This window comes from Hakea prostrata, chromosome 2 (assembly GCF_041222555.1).
Source record: "Hakea prostrata isolate BN-2017 chromosome 2, UWA_Hpros_2, whole genome shotgun sequence".
Taxonomy (NCBI): domain Eukaryota; kingdom Viridiplantae; phylum Streptophyta; class Magnoliopsida; order Proteales; family Proteaceae; genus Hakea; species Hakea prostrata.
In genome coordinates, this window is record NC_142601.1 from 9,349,888 (window position 1) to 9,367,228 (window position 17,341).

The 17,341-nt window shown below is 38.0% G+C and overlaps 1 protein-coding gene across 2 annotated transcripts in view; it reads left to right on the forward strand.

The window, feature by feature from the left end:
* Positions 1–1,043: 1,043 nt before the first annotated feature.
* Positions 1,044–17,341, forward strand: part of LOC149023649 (UDP-Glycosyltransferase superfamily protein) — a 56,363-nt gene continuing 40,065 nt past the window's right edge. For both annotated transcript variants that reach the window (XM_089144192.1, XM_089144193.1), the window contains exons 1-4: positions 1,044–1,784; positions 3,539–3,625; positions 4,089–4,192; positions 4,488–4,538. In XM_089144192.1, the coding sequence (XP_089000318.1) occupies positions 1,314–1,784; positions 3,539–3,625; positions 4,089–4,192; positions 4,488–4,538 (713 nt within the window). In that variant the 5' untranslated portion in view covers positions 1,044–1,313. The remainder of the gene's footprint in view (positions 1,785–3,538; positions 3,626–4,088; positions 4,193–4,487; positions 4,539–17,341) is intronic.

Consider the following 17,341-nt stretch of genomic DNA (forward strand, 5'->3'; position numbering starts at 1 on the left):
CTCAAAATAGTAATAATAATGATAATAAAAGTGTGTGCATGTTCATGAATCAAGCTCATCGTTGGTATTGAGGTCGGCTAGAATTTAGATTCTCTATCTACAAGAGTAGAGGATTGGACTATCGTCCCATCTCTTTAGCACACATTCATGATTGAATTTGAATCATATAAACTCTTGCGGAGGAAAATTTTAATCCACATGATCAGATTCATAACCTTGATTAAAAAAAAAAAAAAGACTAGATTCATAACCCATGTCTAATCTACAGACAAAATCTTCATTTTTAGAAAAATTTATAAGAATCCAAATCTTCTCTCCGCCTCATTCAAAAAATGAAATCCATCTAAATTATAATATATATATTTTTTCCATGTGGGTAATGAATTCGAAAGAGGCTTACCTCTACGTACTGATAAAATAGATTAAACATGAAACATTCTTGTAAATATATTGTGAAGGCTGATGAAGGTAGTATTATTTTCTATCCACATCTTAACTCAATCAATCGTAGAATTTCCATAAAAATCGGTATTATTAGATCGAAATGAGACTAAGGATGCAACTAGGTGACTTAGTCATACTTTCCTCCTCTTTCTTTTCACACTATATACTCAGATTTATTTTTTCGTGAAATTATAGATAGGTTTTTTATGGTAGAAGAAAAAATGATAGTTAGGTTTTCTGGGAAGAGAAATGATACCTAGTTATTATTATTATTATTATTATTATTATTATTATTATTATTATTATTATTATTATTATTATTATTATTATTATTATTATTATTTTCTGGGTAAGCAATGACAGCCAGGTTGGTTGAAAACTAAACATTTTTTTTTTGTTTTTTTTGCTATGGATGATAGCTTCCCTATTTGGGTTGGGCTTCACTACTTCGGAATTGGATCGGTTAGTTTTAGAATAATAAATTGTTAAATGACGATAATGCCCATACGTGATAAATGAAGTCTAGGTCAAAGTTGGTGCCTAAATTTGTAAAATGGAAACTGTTCGTTACTTATTTCCCCCTTACGTCGAGCATCAGAAAATTGGAGAAGGAAAATGACAAAAACGATCAGTTGTCGAATCGCCCATTGATCCCTTCACGTATGAACTCAGTTCCGCTTCTACTGAGAGACTTCACAGACGCACATGCCGTTGGGTCTCGGTTCACATGGCTTTTTCCCTCTGATTTAGCTTTGTTCAGACACCATTTTTAGTGCTTACAGTGATTCCTCTTCTGTTCTGGAGAGAGCGAGAGAGAGAGAGAGAGAGAGAGAGAGAGAAGGAAGGGGAAGAGGTGAGAACAGTGGCTGATGGGGAGGAACTCCGATACGGAGCTTCTGGTTCCACCTGACGAAAATGGTGGTATAGGGCATTTGATTCGGGATAGGTTTCGATGGAAACGAAATTCTCACCCTGATTACTATAGGAATCGTGGTGATGAAGAAGAAAATCACCGGTCTGATCGTCAATGGCGGGGTCGATCTATCTCACATCGAGGCTTTCGGAGGGTTTTCTCTTATCATTCAATCTATCTATTCTACGGTGCTGTTTTCTTCGCTGTTGTGTTGTTCGTCGTGGCGTCGGTAGTGTTGCAGAGCTCGATTACGTCTCTTTTAAGGCCAGGTAGGGAGTCTGGGAGGTCAGTTCGTGAAGGACTGAAGTTTGGAACTTATTTGAAATTCAGACCTCAGTGGCTATTACAGAGTTTTGATCAGCATGGCGGTCTTGATCGGTGGCGGAAGGAGGATAGAATTGCGGTTCGCCCTCCTAGATTGGCAGTTGTGAGTAGTTCTTTTGGGTCTATCCGTTCTTCTATCTCGTTATTGGATGCTACCATGCGAGCATTTTTTAATTTTCCTTTCCTCTAATTTTTTGATATGAATTACCTATAATTTTATATGCACTCTTCAAAACTACAGAGTCCCGCTAGCTGACAGAAATGAGGATTGGATGTTGCTGTTAATTGAAAAATGGCGTGTGTTTGCTTGCTTTAGGCCTCCTTGCGGTGTTTGCTTGCTTTAGGCCTCCCTGCTGGACAAGAACAAAGGGGATATGCTGTATAATTCAAATAGAATTTTTTTCAGGACAACAGTGTGTCGGGAAATTCGATATAGATGAATAGTTACCCTGCTGTATTTATTTACGAGAATTTGGATGATTCAGTATGTTGTTCTTCCCTCTTAGGTCAACCTGGTATTTTTATCTCCAGAAGATAATAGCTAATTTGAAGTTTATTCTCTTGCCACTTCTGATTCGCCTCTTTCAACCAGATGTTAGTTGTGTTCACTCAGAAAGGTCCTCATCATCAAAATTTAAGTGCCAACTTAACCTCAGGTAAGGCTGTCCAATTGATAGAAACGGGCACACTCATGACCTAAACTGTCAAGCCAATCAAGTTTATCCCAACCATGCCTTAAATTCCTAGGAATTTGTCCTGGCTGTTACTGGTTTGCATCACTGGCAGAATTGGACAGAACTGCCCCTTCATGACGTTTTACCCTTTGGGTTGTACTAGCAGATTGGTATTAGATTGATTGACTGATCGATGATAGTTGTCAAGGCGAACCGAGGCTTTGGAGGGGCTTGGATGCAAGGAAACCATAATGACCGCCTAGAGGACCAAGTGTCACTAGTTGTGATGCCTGGATGTCAAAGCGTTCACCTAGGCGATGCCTGGCCAACTATGTGGTCAATGATCAGGATGGGCCTTGGCAGTCTGATTCTGATCCACGACCAATGATACAAACCATGTTTCCCGCTACTTTGGTCTGGATGATTGAAGTCTTTTAATGGAGGTTAGAAATTTGCACTCGTGGAATGTGGTTTTAGTGTGGTTTTCAGAGATGTTTATTAAGGAATCAAGAGGAATTTAGATGCTATCCACAGATGAGTGATCTTTCTCAACTTTTGTAGCATGTTGGACAGACCACAAGAAGTCTTCTTCTGTATGGCCTTTATCTTTATCTTTTTCCCAAGGTTCTTTAGTTGGCAATACATGTATCCGAAGTAATCTGAACAGTAACTTACCAGTTTGAAATTCTAGAGAGCTGTCATTGTCTTTCTAGCTTTTTTAGCCCACATTTGAAAGTGAGAAAAAGAAGTGTGTCATACTAAAAGGACATAAAAAGGTAAGCTTTTAACTTTTCTACCAACTTCAGTTACAATAAAATTTTTGTTTTTATATTATATGTTTTGTGTACTCTATGGACCAATTCAATTCTATTGATGTCAAGATGATGGAGAGCCAGTTCGTAAGAGCTTCTACTGATTATCTATTACTGTGTCTGACTTGCTAGACCCTCCAGCTTTTCTTTTTCGTCCTGATTGGAAAGACCAACTGCATAAGTTCCATCCCCGGGGCCTGAAATTGGTCCTTTCTTTCTCTCGTCTTCTCTGTCTATTGAACAATATTCAGTGCCTCACCTAATAATGTAATTTTGGTTTACGACCAATCATTTGCATAAAATTTGAAGCTGTCTGAATGCTGAACTAATTGTGTCTTCTGATAGTGTCCTCTTGTTGTATTGATTCTCAGATCTTGGGAAACATGGAGAAGAATCCTTCTTCGTTGATGCTTTTTTCAGTTATAAAGAATCTCCAACAGCTTGGGTATGTGCTTAAGGTGGGCTGCTCTGGATTTCTGTTCTTAATGTACTACCTTGATCATGTGATATCTCCTCTAGGCTTTTGGTCCTAAATTTTCTTGTATATGATCAATGTGGTGGGCATGACATATTAATTTTCAACCATAGTCATGTGTTTTATGTCGAACTTATGGGGGATAAAAATTTTTTTTGGGGGTTAAAATGGGGCATAAAATGTAAATATAATACCATAAATTATATGTTGTATATCAACATGATGGGGCATTAAATATTTATTTCCAATGATAATATTGTGTCTTCATAAATATATTTAATGCAATTAAGATTCATTATAAACTGTGAAGAAACTTCTTCTTGAGGTATATGTGCTTTTTATTCATACTGTAATTATCTTCCAGTTCATTTGTTAAAAAAGAAAAAAATGGCTCTTTAGTTAGTTCATCCAATCGTAGTTGCTTCAACTTGTTTTTTTCCCTTCAGATGTATGCAGTAGGTGATGGCCAAGCTTATTCACTGTGGGAGCAGATAGGAGGTCGAGTCACTGTTTTGCATCGTGAGAGAACTGTTCATATTGATTGGTCAATGTATGTCTTATAACTTGAGAATATCATGTCTTTTCTATTTATTGTATTTGAAAAAGAATACTGAATCCTTTTCCCCCCATCTGTAGTGTTTTTGGAATAACTCTTTGCTTTGTCGAATTTCTGCCTCCAAGTATATATAGATTTTCTGCCATCATGGAATGTATTTGTGCAGTTTACGATCTCGTCATAGGCTGGGTGCTGTGATTTATTTATGCATTCAGATTCATTACTTATTAAACATTGGTTATATTTAAGATGGTTAAGTTGAAAAAAGGCTGATTTTATTTTCATACAGCTTTGAAGGTATAATTCTGGACTCACTTGAGGGAAAAGAATCCATTTCAAGGTATGGACTTCACCTTGATCAATTTTTTCCCCGTTGAATCTATGTACGGTTTATGAAAATGATGAGAATTTTAAAATGCCACAATTGTATCGTGGCCTTCATATTTGTCTTTTCTCGGTCAGTAGGGATTTGAAGAATGCAGATGAAATGGATGTACTATGGTTTGTTAATATTGTCAGTGAGCTGATGTGTGCATTTAGAATTTGATGTAAGAAAAGTAGAAAACATACCAACATTTATAAAGCAAGAAGAAAAGATAAATAATAAGGGGAACAAAAACAGCAACAACTGCTACAAAAAGAAAGCCTTGTTCCAAGTTCCAACCAAATCGGGTTGGGTACGTGGATCGTTGCTTGCCAATCAGCTTTATTTGAGGCCATATTAGATACAATGCCTAAGCTATGCATATCCTTTCTGACACTTCTCCTAATGTAATCTTAGGTCTGCTCCTAGTTCTTCTATTTCGTTCATTCTGAATTAAGTCACTTCTCCATATAAGGGCATTTAAAGGCCTCCATTGAACGTGGCTGTGCCACCGCATATGACATTCTCATAGGTTATTAATTTATTATCGAAGCTACTCCTATACTAGCTCTAATATAATTATCTATGTTATCCTTCCTAGTGTTTCCACTTGTCCATCTTAGCATCCTCATTTCTTTGCCCCGAGTTTATCTATATGATGCTTCTTAGCAGCCCAACACTCTACATAATTCACCATAATTGGTTCTACAATGGTCCTATAGAAATTTTGTTTGAGTCTTAAAGGAGTACGTCATTCACACAAGACCCTGGACGTACCTCTCCATTTTATAGACCCTATTTTATTTCTTTGGGAAACATTATCTTCTATATCACCTTTTATATTTATGATTGAGCTAAGATACTTAAGATAATCTCTTTGTGGTATCTCCTTCTCATCAAGTTTCACCATCTCATCATCCGTCTGATCATGACCAAAGTTACACACTAGGTATTCCTTCTTCGGTTCGCTTAGCTTAATTTCTTTTGATTGCAAAATTGCTCTTTATGATTCTAATTTTGTATTAATCCCTACTTGCATCTCATCTTCCAAAACACTATCATCAGCAAAAATCATGCAAAATGAACATTATCTAAAATGTTTTTAGTTAAATTGTCCAATATACCAAAGACATTAAAGATGAGGTTCCTCGGTGTTTGCTTTTTGCTGATGATTTTTTTCTGCTATAAAGTGTAAAGGACAACGGGAACGAGCTATCTATGCCCATGATTCAATGTGTGTTTCCACTGTGGCCGACTTCTTAATTATATGAATCTTTCCAACTAAATACAAACTAAAGGGAATCAAATTTTGACTCAGCTCACTCCTTGATCAGGATGCAGTACTTCTTTCAGATTTTTAAATCCCCCTCCTCTTTCAAGCTGGAGCATACAAATATCAAAAGAAAGCTCCGTGTTGGACCACCGAGACTTGAAATAAACACGGTGGTACAGTGAGCACATGGAGAACTTTCATTCATGTTGCAAATATCATCAGTATGTAATGTTCTTCATGTCAACTAACTCCAATCAGCAATGAGGTTAAATAAGGTGTAATAAATACCAACCACAATCCACATAGCACTATTGCAGCAGCTAGCCAGCAACAATATCAAAGGCAATTCTTGAAGGTTGGTAGTAGTGGTTCACAATGATAAAAAAGTGCAGCATTCCACAGCGACATCTTATGTCATTCTGACGTTGTCCTAGATTAATAGGAGATCAACTAAGAGCCGATAAACCAGGATCTTGTATGAACTAGCCAAGTCTGAGGAGGTCAGAATTGGGTGCGAGGTTCACTTGATGGCTATATTTAGGTCAACATTAGGATTTGATTGTAGAGTCATGACCAGTGAGTGTTGGGGAGTCTATCTGTGAATGGTTGGGTTTTTGCTATTAAGATGAATGCAAGACATGGTTTCAGCAAAATTAAGGTTTTCACAGTTTTTGAAAGAGTGAGGATATGAAATTTCAGGTTTTGGGATGGTTAGAATTGTTCTGTTACAACTTACGAGGGTATCAGGAGTATGTGTTCAAAGTACGTTGCAGTTCGGATGGATTGGTTAAAACTTAATTAGTGACTTGGATTTTATGGAATTGGCAAGTTAGAGACAGAATAAGAACTTAAAGTTCAGGGTTCTTACTAGATAGAATCGAACCAACTTTGGGTCGAAGGTCAAAGGGTATGGAGAGGGCGATTGGGATCTGATCTGGGGATGAGTTGATGAGTGATGGTTCATTTGGTCTGTGAAGTAATGGTGTGGGAAAGAAATAAAAAAAAGGGAAGTTGGGGATTGGGATTTGGAGGATTAGAAGAAGAATAGTGGAGCTGGGGATCCTTTAAACTTACTGTTGCAGAAATGTTTCAACAACAGCTTATTTAGTGGAGAATGCCCTTGAACTTAAAGAGGGAGAGCCCTTGAACTTAAAGAAGGAGAAGACTCCCTCACTATTACTAAAGTATATTCCTATGCTACTACGAAATGGCCTAAACGATCCTTTACCTATTAGGTAACTGAGTCTGAATAGGACACTGAACTAGACTTAAAACAGAGTCATTTACCAATTAAAAGAGAATATCCTCTTAGCTAAAAAAGAATTTTCCAAAATAACTTAAATTGAACAGTTTGTTCAAAACTGCCAAACTGGTTCAATTTAGAACATAAAATAAAAATTAAGTATGGAAATAAAAGTACCTGATTTCTTCTACAATCTGTCCATAATTTAGGCACATAAAAGTCTTACCCCCCCCCCCCCCCCCAAAAAAAAAAAAAATTTAGGTACATAAGAGTGGCCTATTACATGGAAAACCCATGGGGATCAAAGGTCCAATATGTATAGAACCATACATGAGCGGTTAATTCTTAAGAAAGGAAGCCAAATTTGGTCACTAATCTGCATCACCTTTTCAATGAAGGCAAGTAGAAGGAGTAATCTTCTCAAGCAATGTAGATAATGGTGCAACTCCAACAGTTGCATCATAAGTCCTCTAATGCAAAAGTGGACCTCTAACCAGTTAAACCAGTGGGAGACCGATTGCAACCAGGATCAATACAATAATGAAGACAAAATGTAATAACTAGAACAGAACGCCCCGCCGGGGGGGGGGATGGAGAGGGTGATGGGCTATCTCAGCTATAGCTGCTTCAGTTGTTGGACATGGATTCCTCCCTAAGCAATGGTAAGATGGCCTGCGAACTTGATTTGTCTAAAATTTGATCTCATATTGCAATTGAAGGGCCTTTTTATAACTTGGCTAAAGCATTACAATGAATTGAAACTTATAGACTGTAAATAGAAACTAATAACTTAGTGATAGCGATAAAAGAATCTTGTGTAAAATAGAAACTATAAAGTTAGAAACTACTCGGCTTTATATTTCAACCACATGCATAAATAGCTAGAAAAGGAACCACCAAAACTAAACTAAGGTCCTAAATCTCCCAAGAATAAAATCTTCATGTAATCTGATCTTGGGCCCCAGAAATCCTCTATGAAATTCCCGACATGCCAAACAATGGGATGTGATACTGTTTACATGAAGAGTGTTTGTGCCCCCCTTCTTCAGGTTTTGTTCTATTGTAGCAGTCTATTTTGACTGGTGATGGGCCTCCCCCTGGCTGAAACCTTGGTTTTGGCCCCACCGCCCAACCAAGGTGGTGCACATCGGGCTGGCCGAATCCCTGTAGGGGCAATCTAGTTGTTTTGCAGCCCTAATTAGTTTCTGATTTTATTTTCAGAAGTTATGTTCTAATTTTCTGATTTTCTGAGTCCAGTTCTGTACTTCTATTTAGATGTCTTAGTTTGAATTAGTTGTTTGAGTTCTAGTATCATAAAGAGTCTTTCTTTTAAGTAGGACTCTTTATGGATAATTAGGTCTTTTATTTTAAGTCAAGTTTTTTTATATATATGTGGTTGTTATTTAACTGTAAGGGTATCCTAACTTATAATGGAAGCCCTAGTTGGGTTAGTCCTAGTTGGGTGTATGTCCCAGTTAGAGTTAGATTAGTTTTTTTCTTGATGTCAGGCTATAAATAAGTGATGTAGGACAGCCAGCTAGGATGCTATTTGAACCAGCATTGAAGGCAACCTCAAAACATGAAAAAAGAGAGCCAAAATACTGTTTACGTCATTGTTCATATGAACAGGGTCACGAGCTCTTTTTTTTGGCGTATGTGAATATGCACAGAGGATTTTGTGGAGCCCAAGATCAGTTTTTTTTAAGAAGGTTTTATTCTTGGGAGATTTAGGACCTTAGTTTAGTTTCTATTTTGGTAGTTTCTAAGTTTAGTTACTCTCTATTTTCATAAGATTCTATTGTCTTTTTCTTGGTAATCTTTAAAATTCTATTGTCACTAGTTACTAGGATATTAGTTTCTATTTTTAGGCTACTAAGTTTCTATCTTTTTGTAAAGCTTTAGCCAAGCTATAAGTAGGCCATTACATTACAATAAAACAGAGACTTGTGGAATAGAAAAAGATGAACTGAAGCTTCAGCAGTGGGCGTTTGCAGCCCCCTTCCCTTCTCTCTCTCCTCTTCTTATGAGTGTTCTTCTCCTTCTTCAAGACTGATTCTTTTGAGATTTCCCCTTCTTCCCCCTATCCATGGAACAACAGTTCGGCAAAATTCGCCCATCTCGGTGGTGGGCGAACCGAACCCACCACCAAAATCGAATTTACATTATATCGCCGGAATTTCACAGGAAAATCGATGATTTTCCGGCGATTCAGCAAAATTTGGCGATATTTGTCCGTTCTCCATTAAAAAAGCAGGATTGGGTTCAAGAAGAAAATTTTGATGTCCACTGTTACAGTTCATTCTGTGGGGAAGCTGCCGTCAGCGAAGGGTGCGGAGGTTGTAGGATCGAGGATTTCGATCGGCAAGGCAACTCGTTAGTTAAGATGACCGATTATGAGGATGCGAGCGGCAGCGAACGATGACGAGTGGGGAGTCTGGGGACCTGAAAAGTTTGACGTTACCCATCTTAAGTTGCGAACTTGCGTATTTTGCTTATGCAGCAGCCTATGTGGTGCACAACATTATCGGAAAACGAATTGCAGCGGCGATCTGTTGCTACTAACCCCATCAGACTCCTACAAGGTCTCCGAGCAATCGATTGTGAAAAACAGCAATGGTGATATTCGATCCAACGATGTCCACTTGTACGATGCTTCAGCCCCAATGTCTGAGATTTAATCGGTTGTGATTCTAGTCATTCCACCGACGACCGAACTTCCATGAAGAAGATGAATAGATGAACTCTGAAGTCTGAAGTCTGAACTCTGAAGTTCGGATAAGTTTTTATGTTTTTGTTTTTTTACATTGAGGCTATTGAGCAACACACGTGGTTTATGGAGAACCACGGATTGTAAAAGTAAAAAGATAAAAAAATATTAAACTAAACATGAGCATTGATTGAGACGTTGAATTGCAGGATGTTTCATTTACTTTATTAATTTTTTAAATTTTACTTTGCAGGTTGCAGGTATATAAGTGTAACGTGTGTATGTGATGTGACTTTTCATATCTGATATATGAATTTGCACAGCCCAGGTGTATCGGGGAAATCTAAATCTCCGGTTCGCCTGGTTCGCCCGGTGGCGAACCGGCGAAATCGAACGAGATTTCATTCCTTGACTTCTTTATCCTTCTACCTTCTCTAGTATGTCCCCCATTAATAAGCCATCCATCTGCATTGAAATACAGAATTCAAGAATTTGTGGGAAATTGTAAAGTGGATTCTTAGCTTTTTATATTCAAGTGCAGCATTCAAGAACCAGCAGCCTTCACCTTCAATCTCAGCTCACCAAAGTAAGTCTAACACCGCCAGCCCCCATATCAGCCCTCCCCCTTCCCTTCTCTCTCTTGCAAAACCTAGGAGCTCACCCCCCCCTTGCGGCCCCCTAATCCCCCTTCCACACTACTGCCAGCCCCTAGATCCCCTCCCCTACCTCTTGCAATCCTCCTAGACCCATCCCCCAGCACTCCCACACCCTGTGGCACCCCCCACCCTGCTCTTTCTTTCTCGGTTTTCCCTCCCTCCCTTTCCTGATGTGCAGCAATCTAAATAACAGAAAAGAGGGAAGAAGAAAGAAAAGAAAGAAGGAAAATAAAAGAAAGAAAGAAAGAAAGAAAAGAAAGAAAGAATAGAAAGAATTGCCCAAGATCCAAGATCCCTTCTCCAAGATCTTCAAAAAACCTACCCAGTAGCCATCCCCAAAACCCTAATATCTTCTTTATCTTTGATCCATCCCATGAATTATCCCCTTAGATTAATCCTTTTCATCCTATATTTGTTTGAAATAATTCGTACCCTACCATAATTGATCCAAAATCATCCCATGGGAATTTATGCATTTAGCAAAACCCTAAGTTTTCCCTAGGAACCCATTCATCTCTCCATTAGCATTCCTTCTTATCTTAGATCAACCCATAGAATTTTGGTGATTGTTTGCTGATAGATTCTGGGCTAATCCTAAACTTTAGGGAATTGTTTCAAGAATCCCTAACCCTAGAGTTGGGTTACATCATCTGGTCAAAATTGTGGAGCAACGGGACCATCGAGTTGGACCAGCTGGCTGGTTTGAGCTAGCCTTTGATGCTGGTTGGAATTGGTCCTAGCTGGTTCATTCTTTTCTGGTTCCAATGTGCTCCGTTTCTTCATTAGTCATTACCCTTCTCAGATAAGGTTTTTTAGCCAGCCTAAATTGAGATATCAAATAAAATTTTAGCTGATAAATAGGCAATATAAGATATTGTGAACCAAGTAACAACATTGGATAATTTCAGGCCTGTGAACCAGAAAAAATTAGGTTGTTGAGGTCCAAACAGCATCAAGTTGCTAGGGACCAGATACCATTAGGTTATTGTAAACCAGAAAATATGTTTGTTACTGAAAACCATCTTCACAAATAAAAGTATTACTGTGGACATGAGACATTAAATAATACTAATAACAATAACAATCTTTTAACTGATGAGTTTGGAAACCATCTTCATAAATAAAAGTATAATTGAGGACACGAGACATTAAATAATAACAATCTTTTAACTGATGAGTAGATGACATCATAGTTGCCAAAGTGGCACTGACAACAGAAAGATTCGATTCTGACTTCGTAGAGCCGGTGCTGCTGCTGCCTGCGCGTAGGGCCGTCCTAGGCGACAAAGTGGTTTTTTGAGGGCAAAGCAATTGTATGCGTCTCCCTTTTTTTTTTTTTATTAACCAAAGGCAAATTGTGTCTGCTTTAGTTTTTTGTTTCAACAAAGATTTGCTTTGGCTTTCCGAGTATTGCCGGCCATGATCCAAACCAAATAAGTTCTTTTTTTTTATATGATTTTTAAATTTATTTTCTTTTATTTCTTTGTATTCTATTTACTATGTTTTCATTTATGTTGTACATTGTGCAACATGAGATGACATATTTATTTTTGCTAAACACTTAAACCTAATTGAGCCGATTTGAGTCAAATCCATTGACTTGACTAAACAGTATCCAAGATGGGTTTGGCCAGGCTTAGAAACAATAAATTCTAGGCTGGAGAAGTTTGTGTCGTTGCTGCAATATCAGTTTCAGACCTGGTAATGGGTTTAGGTTTTAAGTTTAAGGGGTTTTAGGTCTTGGAAGGGTATTACCAGGGTTCGGCTGCTGCTGTACTTGAATTTCAGATCTGGGATTCCAGGCTAGGGCTTTAAAGGATCCTGTTTTAGGGTTCGATTGGGCTTAGGAGGGGCCTGCTTTTAGTGTTTGTAATTTCAGGTTCAGTCCATAGAAAAAATTTGAGGAAACCTCAAGTTTTGATCAGGTGAAAATGGGAAACCTAGGTGGGAAACTGGAAAATTTCGAGGCAACTTTGGACTTTTTCGTGCAAGTTTCGACCTCAAGTTTTGACAGGTTTTAGGGAGTATTTAGGGTGGGATTCTGCATTTAAGCTAATTAGAGTATAAAGAACACATTGGCACATGCATTTTGCTAAAAAAGTCAATGTATATATGTCATCCAATGTACATAACATCAATGTAGAGTTGTTCGAGAAGTACACTATAAACTTAACTACTTAAGTACATACATTCAATATATAATTTCTAACTTCAAAACATCAAATACAAAGTAATTGACAATAAAAGGACAACTCAGTGCTAAGAGGAGTGCCTTATTGGATCCATCATGTGAGCTGAGTAGTACTATACCTGTAACATCCTCTCCTCCAACCATCGAACATAGACATCCCATGACATTTTATGCCTACGGTTGACAATTGCAACTTTATAAGTCGAGTCATCAACATGGTTAATCTGGTCATCAACATGCCTAAGACAACCAGTCTGAGGGAATACGCAATTTGGATAGGGAAGTCCTGATGGAGGGGGTATTTGTCATGGTATTTGGGATAACATGAAAGAAACAAAAAAATAAAAAATTTGTGAAAAGTTATAAAACTTGCAGGAAAAAGTCTCTAGTTTCCACAAAATTTTCCATGTTTTCCACAAAATTTGGGATTTTTTTTCTCTCTCATGAACCAGTTGGGTTGAACCAGGTTTCAACAAGTTTTGAGGTTTTGACAGGTTTCGATCGAAACTTGGGATTTTTTGGTCCCCTAGTTTTTCGTTTCTAGGTTCCCAAAATGGGAAATTTCGGTGGAAATTTCACAAGTTTTGACCGAATTTTGTTCTATGGTTCAGTCTAGTAAGTTTTGGTCAGTCCTAGATGGGATTAGGACGTGTTTGAAGAGTCCTAAATGGTTTGTGATTCTTGGATCGGGTTAGGGGTTTGGGTTTGGGTCGAGTGTAGGAGAGGGTGTGGGGATGGTAATCCTAAAAAGGTGTGCTAATTGGAGTTGGGGTTTGGAAGTTATAGACTTATAGGTATTCTAGGTTTAGGGAAAATTCTGCATTTGAGTTTTAGGGTTTCCTAAGCTGCTGCAGGTTAGAGAAGAAGGAAGGAGGGAGAAAGGAGAGGGGGATGGGCTGTATTAAGGCCTTAGGGTTTAGGGTTAGGGGAGGGTAGGGGATGGACTAAAGTTGAAGGACAGGTCCTAATGGTGCTGTAGGGTTGGGAATGTCTGCAATAGTAGGGAAGGGTGGGGGAGGATTCCATGAGCTAGGAAAGAGGCAGGGCTGGAATTTGTCTTGTGTTGGGGTGGGGGTGGGGGCTGTACTTACTTGGAGAAGGGTAGTAAGCTGCTGTAGTTGTTGAATTGTTTCTGGAGCTTGAAGAAGAAGAACACCTAATGCTGCCGTGGCCCTCCCATGAAGACCACAACTTGGGTTTGCTCCAAACTCAGTAATTTAATTCAATCCAACTTAATTTTACAGAGGGTGGAGGCTTTATTTTATAGCATAAAAAAGAAGTCATAAAAGGACTCAAGGTTGGAAAACTAATTAGAACTCTAAATGGCTAATCAATTCTAACTACTAATTGACTAAGACTTTAACTTGCACAAGGAACCCCCATAACTTACTCTAGAGGACTCCCATCCAAATTCTAAGAGTAGATATGGAGTCCTAATAAAAAGTAGAATCAAAGTGGACCTAAATTAAGGGATCCCAAGTTCCCAACACAACTGAGATTCACACTTAGACAAGGTCTCTCTAATAACTCTCAAAATACTAATCTAAACCAATAATAAAACAAAAATGGATCTAGGGTCTAGACAACAAACTAGACTCAATGGGACCCAGGCCCAAGGCACCCCAAAATTTGCAAAATTACCAAAATGCCCCTGGTTCGAATTAGGAGTACTAGGGTTTGGGAATCAACCGTAGGCCCTGTGGAACCCCTGGAAATTATTTACATCACAGGCAGTTGAGGGAAGTTATGATCGCATGTACTAAAAGTAATGATGAATAGAGTAGAGGTCTGATTTTGTAGGCATTCTTTGGCTTCATTGATGAATTTGTTGTTCTCTCCAGTTGTTCAGCGGGAATTGGCATATCGAGACTCATGTTTAGCCATGTAGTGGTTGCTTAGACTTAGATTCTCCATGATTTACCAAATTTGATGGTAACATTCCGCGAGTCCTGTAGTGCATATTCTCTGCTAATGACATTGTTTCCGTGGATAAAAGTAGTGAGAAGGAAGATATAGAACATGAAATGTGGATAGATTTGTTAAAATCAGGTTTCTTGCTTTTAGATATATATATATATATATATATATATATATATATATATATATATATATATATATATTAGTATCTGTCATATGAAAAAAAGGTTTAATTAAGACTGGATCACAATTTTGTGGCAACAAAGAAACACCAAGGTAACTGGTTAATAATGTAGTTTTAAATAATATACATGGATGGTGAGATTGAAGATGTTAAAAATAGGAAGGCTAGGTGTTTGAAGTTCAGATATAACCATCCAACAAGATTGAGTGAGAGCCTGAGAGGATAAAGTAACTGAAAATGTTCTTGGATGATTATATTTACACCATGTGTGTAATTATGTAAACCACAATAAATGGTGTCTGTATTGTGGACTACACTTTTGTGTTTCCTTTTAGTTCAGCACAATGCACAAATGTATCCCATGCCTAAAATTATGTTGATGTACGAAGTGTCGAAGTCTTCCAAAACTAAATTATGGGGCTTCAAGCTTTAGAAGGGTTAAAGGAGTAAAAGAATGCCAAATGATTTGGCAGTATCAAAACTTGTGAAACTCCCACCTCTCAGTCAAAACCAAATGTTGAAACAGGGTCCAATCCTGGTACAAAGCAGTTTTAATCCCTGGTTTCATGTTTGACAAGGTGGTAACTGAGATTTAGGTCCTTGGTCTTATCCCAGCTACTTGATATCAGCTATTTCAATCCTCGTATATCATGACACTTCCATTTAAGCATATGTCTAGTGTAATTTTGAAACACAATGCATTGGATTCATTTTCCTAGAAATTCAATTACACACTTGGTTATTGGAAATCAAAATGGTTAGAAGAGATGGAAATGTCCTGAAGTTGTGGATCAACAGATTTGGGTTGCCTATGAAGGTGTTTGTTGCAATTGACTGAAGCTTGTCATGACAAGAACCAATAACTGGAAAACTGGATTCTGTTAATGGATCAATCTTGGGTACTTTCCAGATGTTGATTTTTTGAGCTCCTCTTCTCCTTCTGTTAGATCTACTGGAGGATAATTTGATCACATGTGGATTTTGTTTCCATGAACATGTTGGGGCAATCTCTCAGAAGTGGCCCTGGAAGGACGGAAAAAATGGTTAGATAGCAATTCCATGGAAAAGGAAGCTGGGCATACAGGTTTCAGTTTTCTCAGTGGGTTAATGTCTGTTATACAAGGTTTCAAACTGTGGTGAATCTTTTGGTATCCCATTGAATAAGTTTAAGTATTGTGCCTTCGAAGTTGGCAACTTGAGTTTTCTCATAGAAAAATCCCCCCAACTATCAATGTGCTAATTATCAATGTTTATGCCATTGAATTCTCTTGCATTATGTTCTCACCATCTGAATTTTAACGAATGAAGATTCCAGTCTTGGCTGTCTTGGGCTCGTGGTTGGCTCTATTTTTTTGAAATTAATTCAACAATCAGTTATTGATGTAGAATAACAACCTAGAGATGTGAGGACACCAAATCAAGTGGAAGAGTGGAGAGATCCCTTTAAAATTAAGAGATGGTAGGCTTTGCTTGCAGGTCAATTGATCACATGCAAATGCATCTTCTTCTTGCCAGATTATTAGGTTGAAATTTCATTTGTAGGAAAGTTGAAGAGTTGCATCTCAAATGTGTTCCAAGCGGATTGCTTTCAGATGATTTTTAATTGGAGGGGAAAGAAGCATGTGTTCTGTGGTGAAAAGCTGGCCTGGAGCTTGGTGGGTTATGTCACTGTTGATGGAATCTGTTATTACTTTAAAAGTCTAGTTTGGACAATCTAGGGAGTGTTTCCTTTCTCAGCTTATTTTCTTGTTTGTGAATTTGAATTCAAATTCATTTTGGGGTCCACAACAGGTATTAGATTGCAGTATATTGTTGCAGTTTAAAGTCTGTATCTTTATTGTTTGTTGTTTGGAGAATACCATTCATTTTCTATTTGAAGCTATTTTATTTTATTTCTTAATAGTTAAAATTGTATTAGTAATGAAAATTCATTACAAAAAAAGGATTTTCTAAGAACCTCCTGTTGAGGAAAGGGAAGGAACCCAATCACAGAGGGCATACCCTCCTAACCATTACCCCAAACAAAACCTAAAACCCCCTTAGAACCTGTAACAAACCTGGAATCCAGTACCATTCCTAATCATATCCATTAGTTCCAAAGAGAACTCCATACGGTTCCATTTCAAATCTGCATCTGGTACTTGTCCTCTAAATCAGCTGGCAGATTTTGCACCCTCCACCCATTTTAACAAGGTTAGCAGTTGTAAAATTTTTCTTATTCCTTGAATCTTTCCATGGACCTCCGTAGCTTCCCTGTAGAATAGTAACTGCCATCTTAGAATTTGACTGAACTGATACTTCCAGCAATTTTCTCTCCACAGTCTATACAGTACAAAACTCCTATGTAGGCAGCTTTCATTTCCATTCCTACACTGGCATGCCCTTCCCTTTCCTGCAAAAGCCATGATTGGTTGCCATTTGCCTCTCTAAGTATTCCAGTCCTCAATCACAAGGCAGTGCATCCATATTTCTGTTGAGCCTAAATCAAGAAAGGTCTTAGGGAATCATGTCTTCCATTCACTGCTACCCTCCATTTTCCTGCTAGAAATAGATTATCTTCATATTGGTCTCCCAGTATTTGTATTCCCTCGCATCTAGCTTCAACATC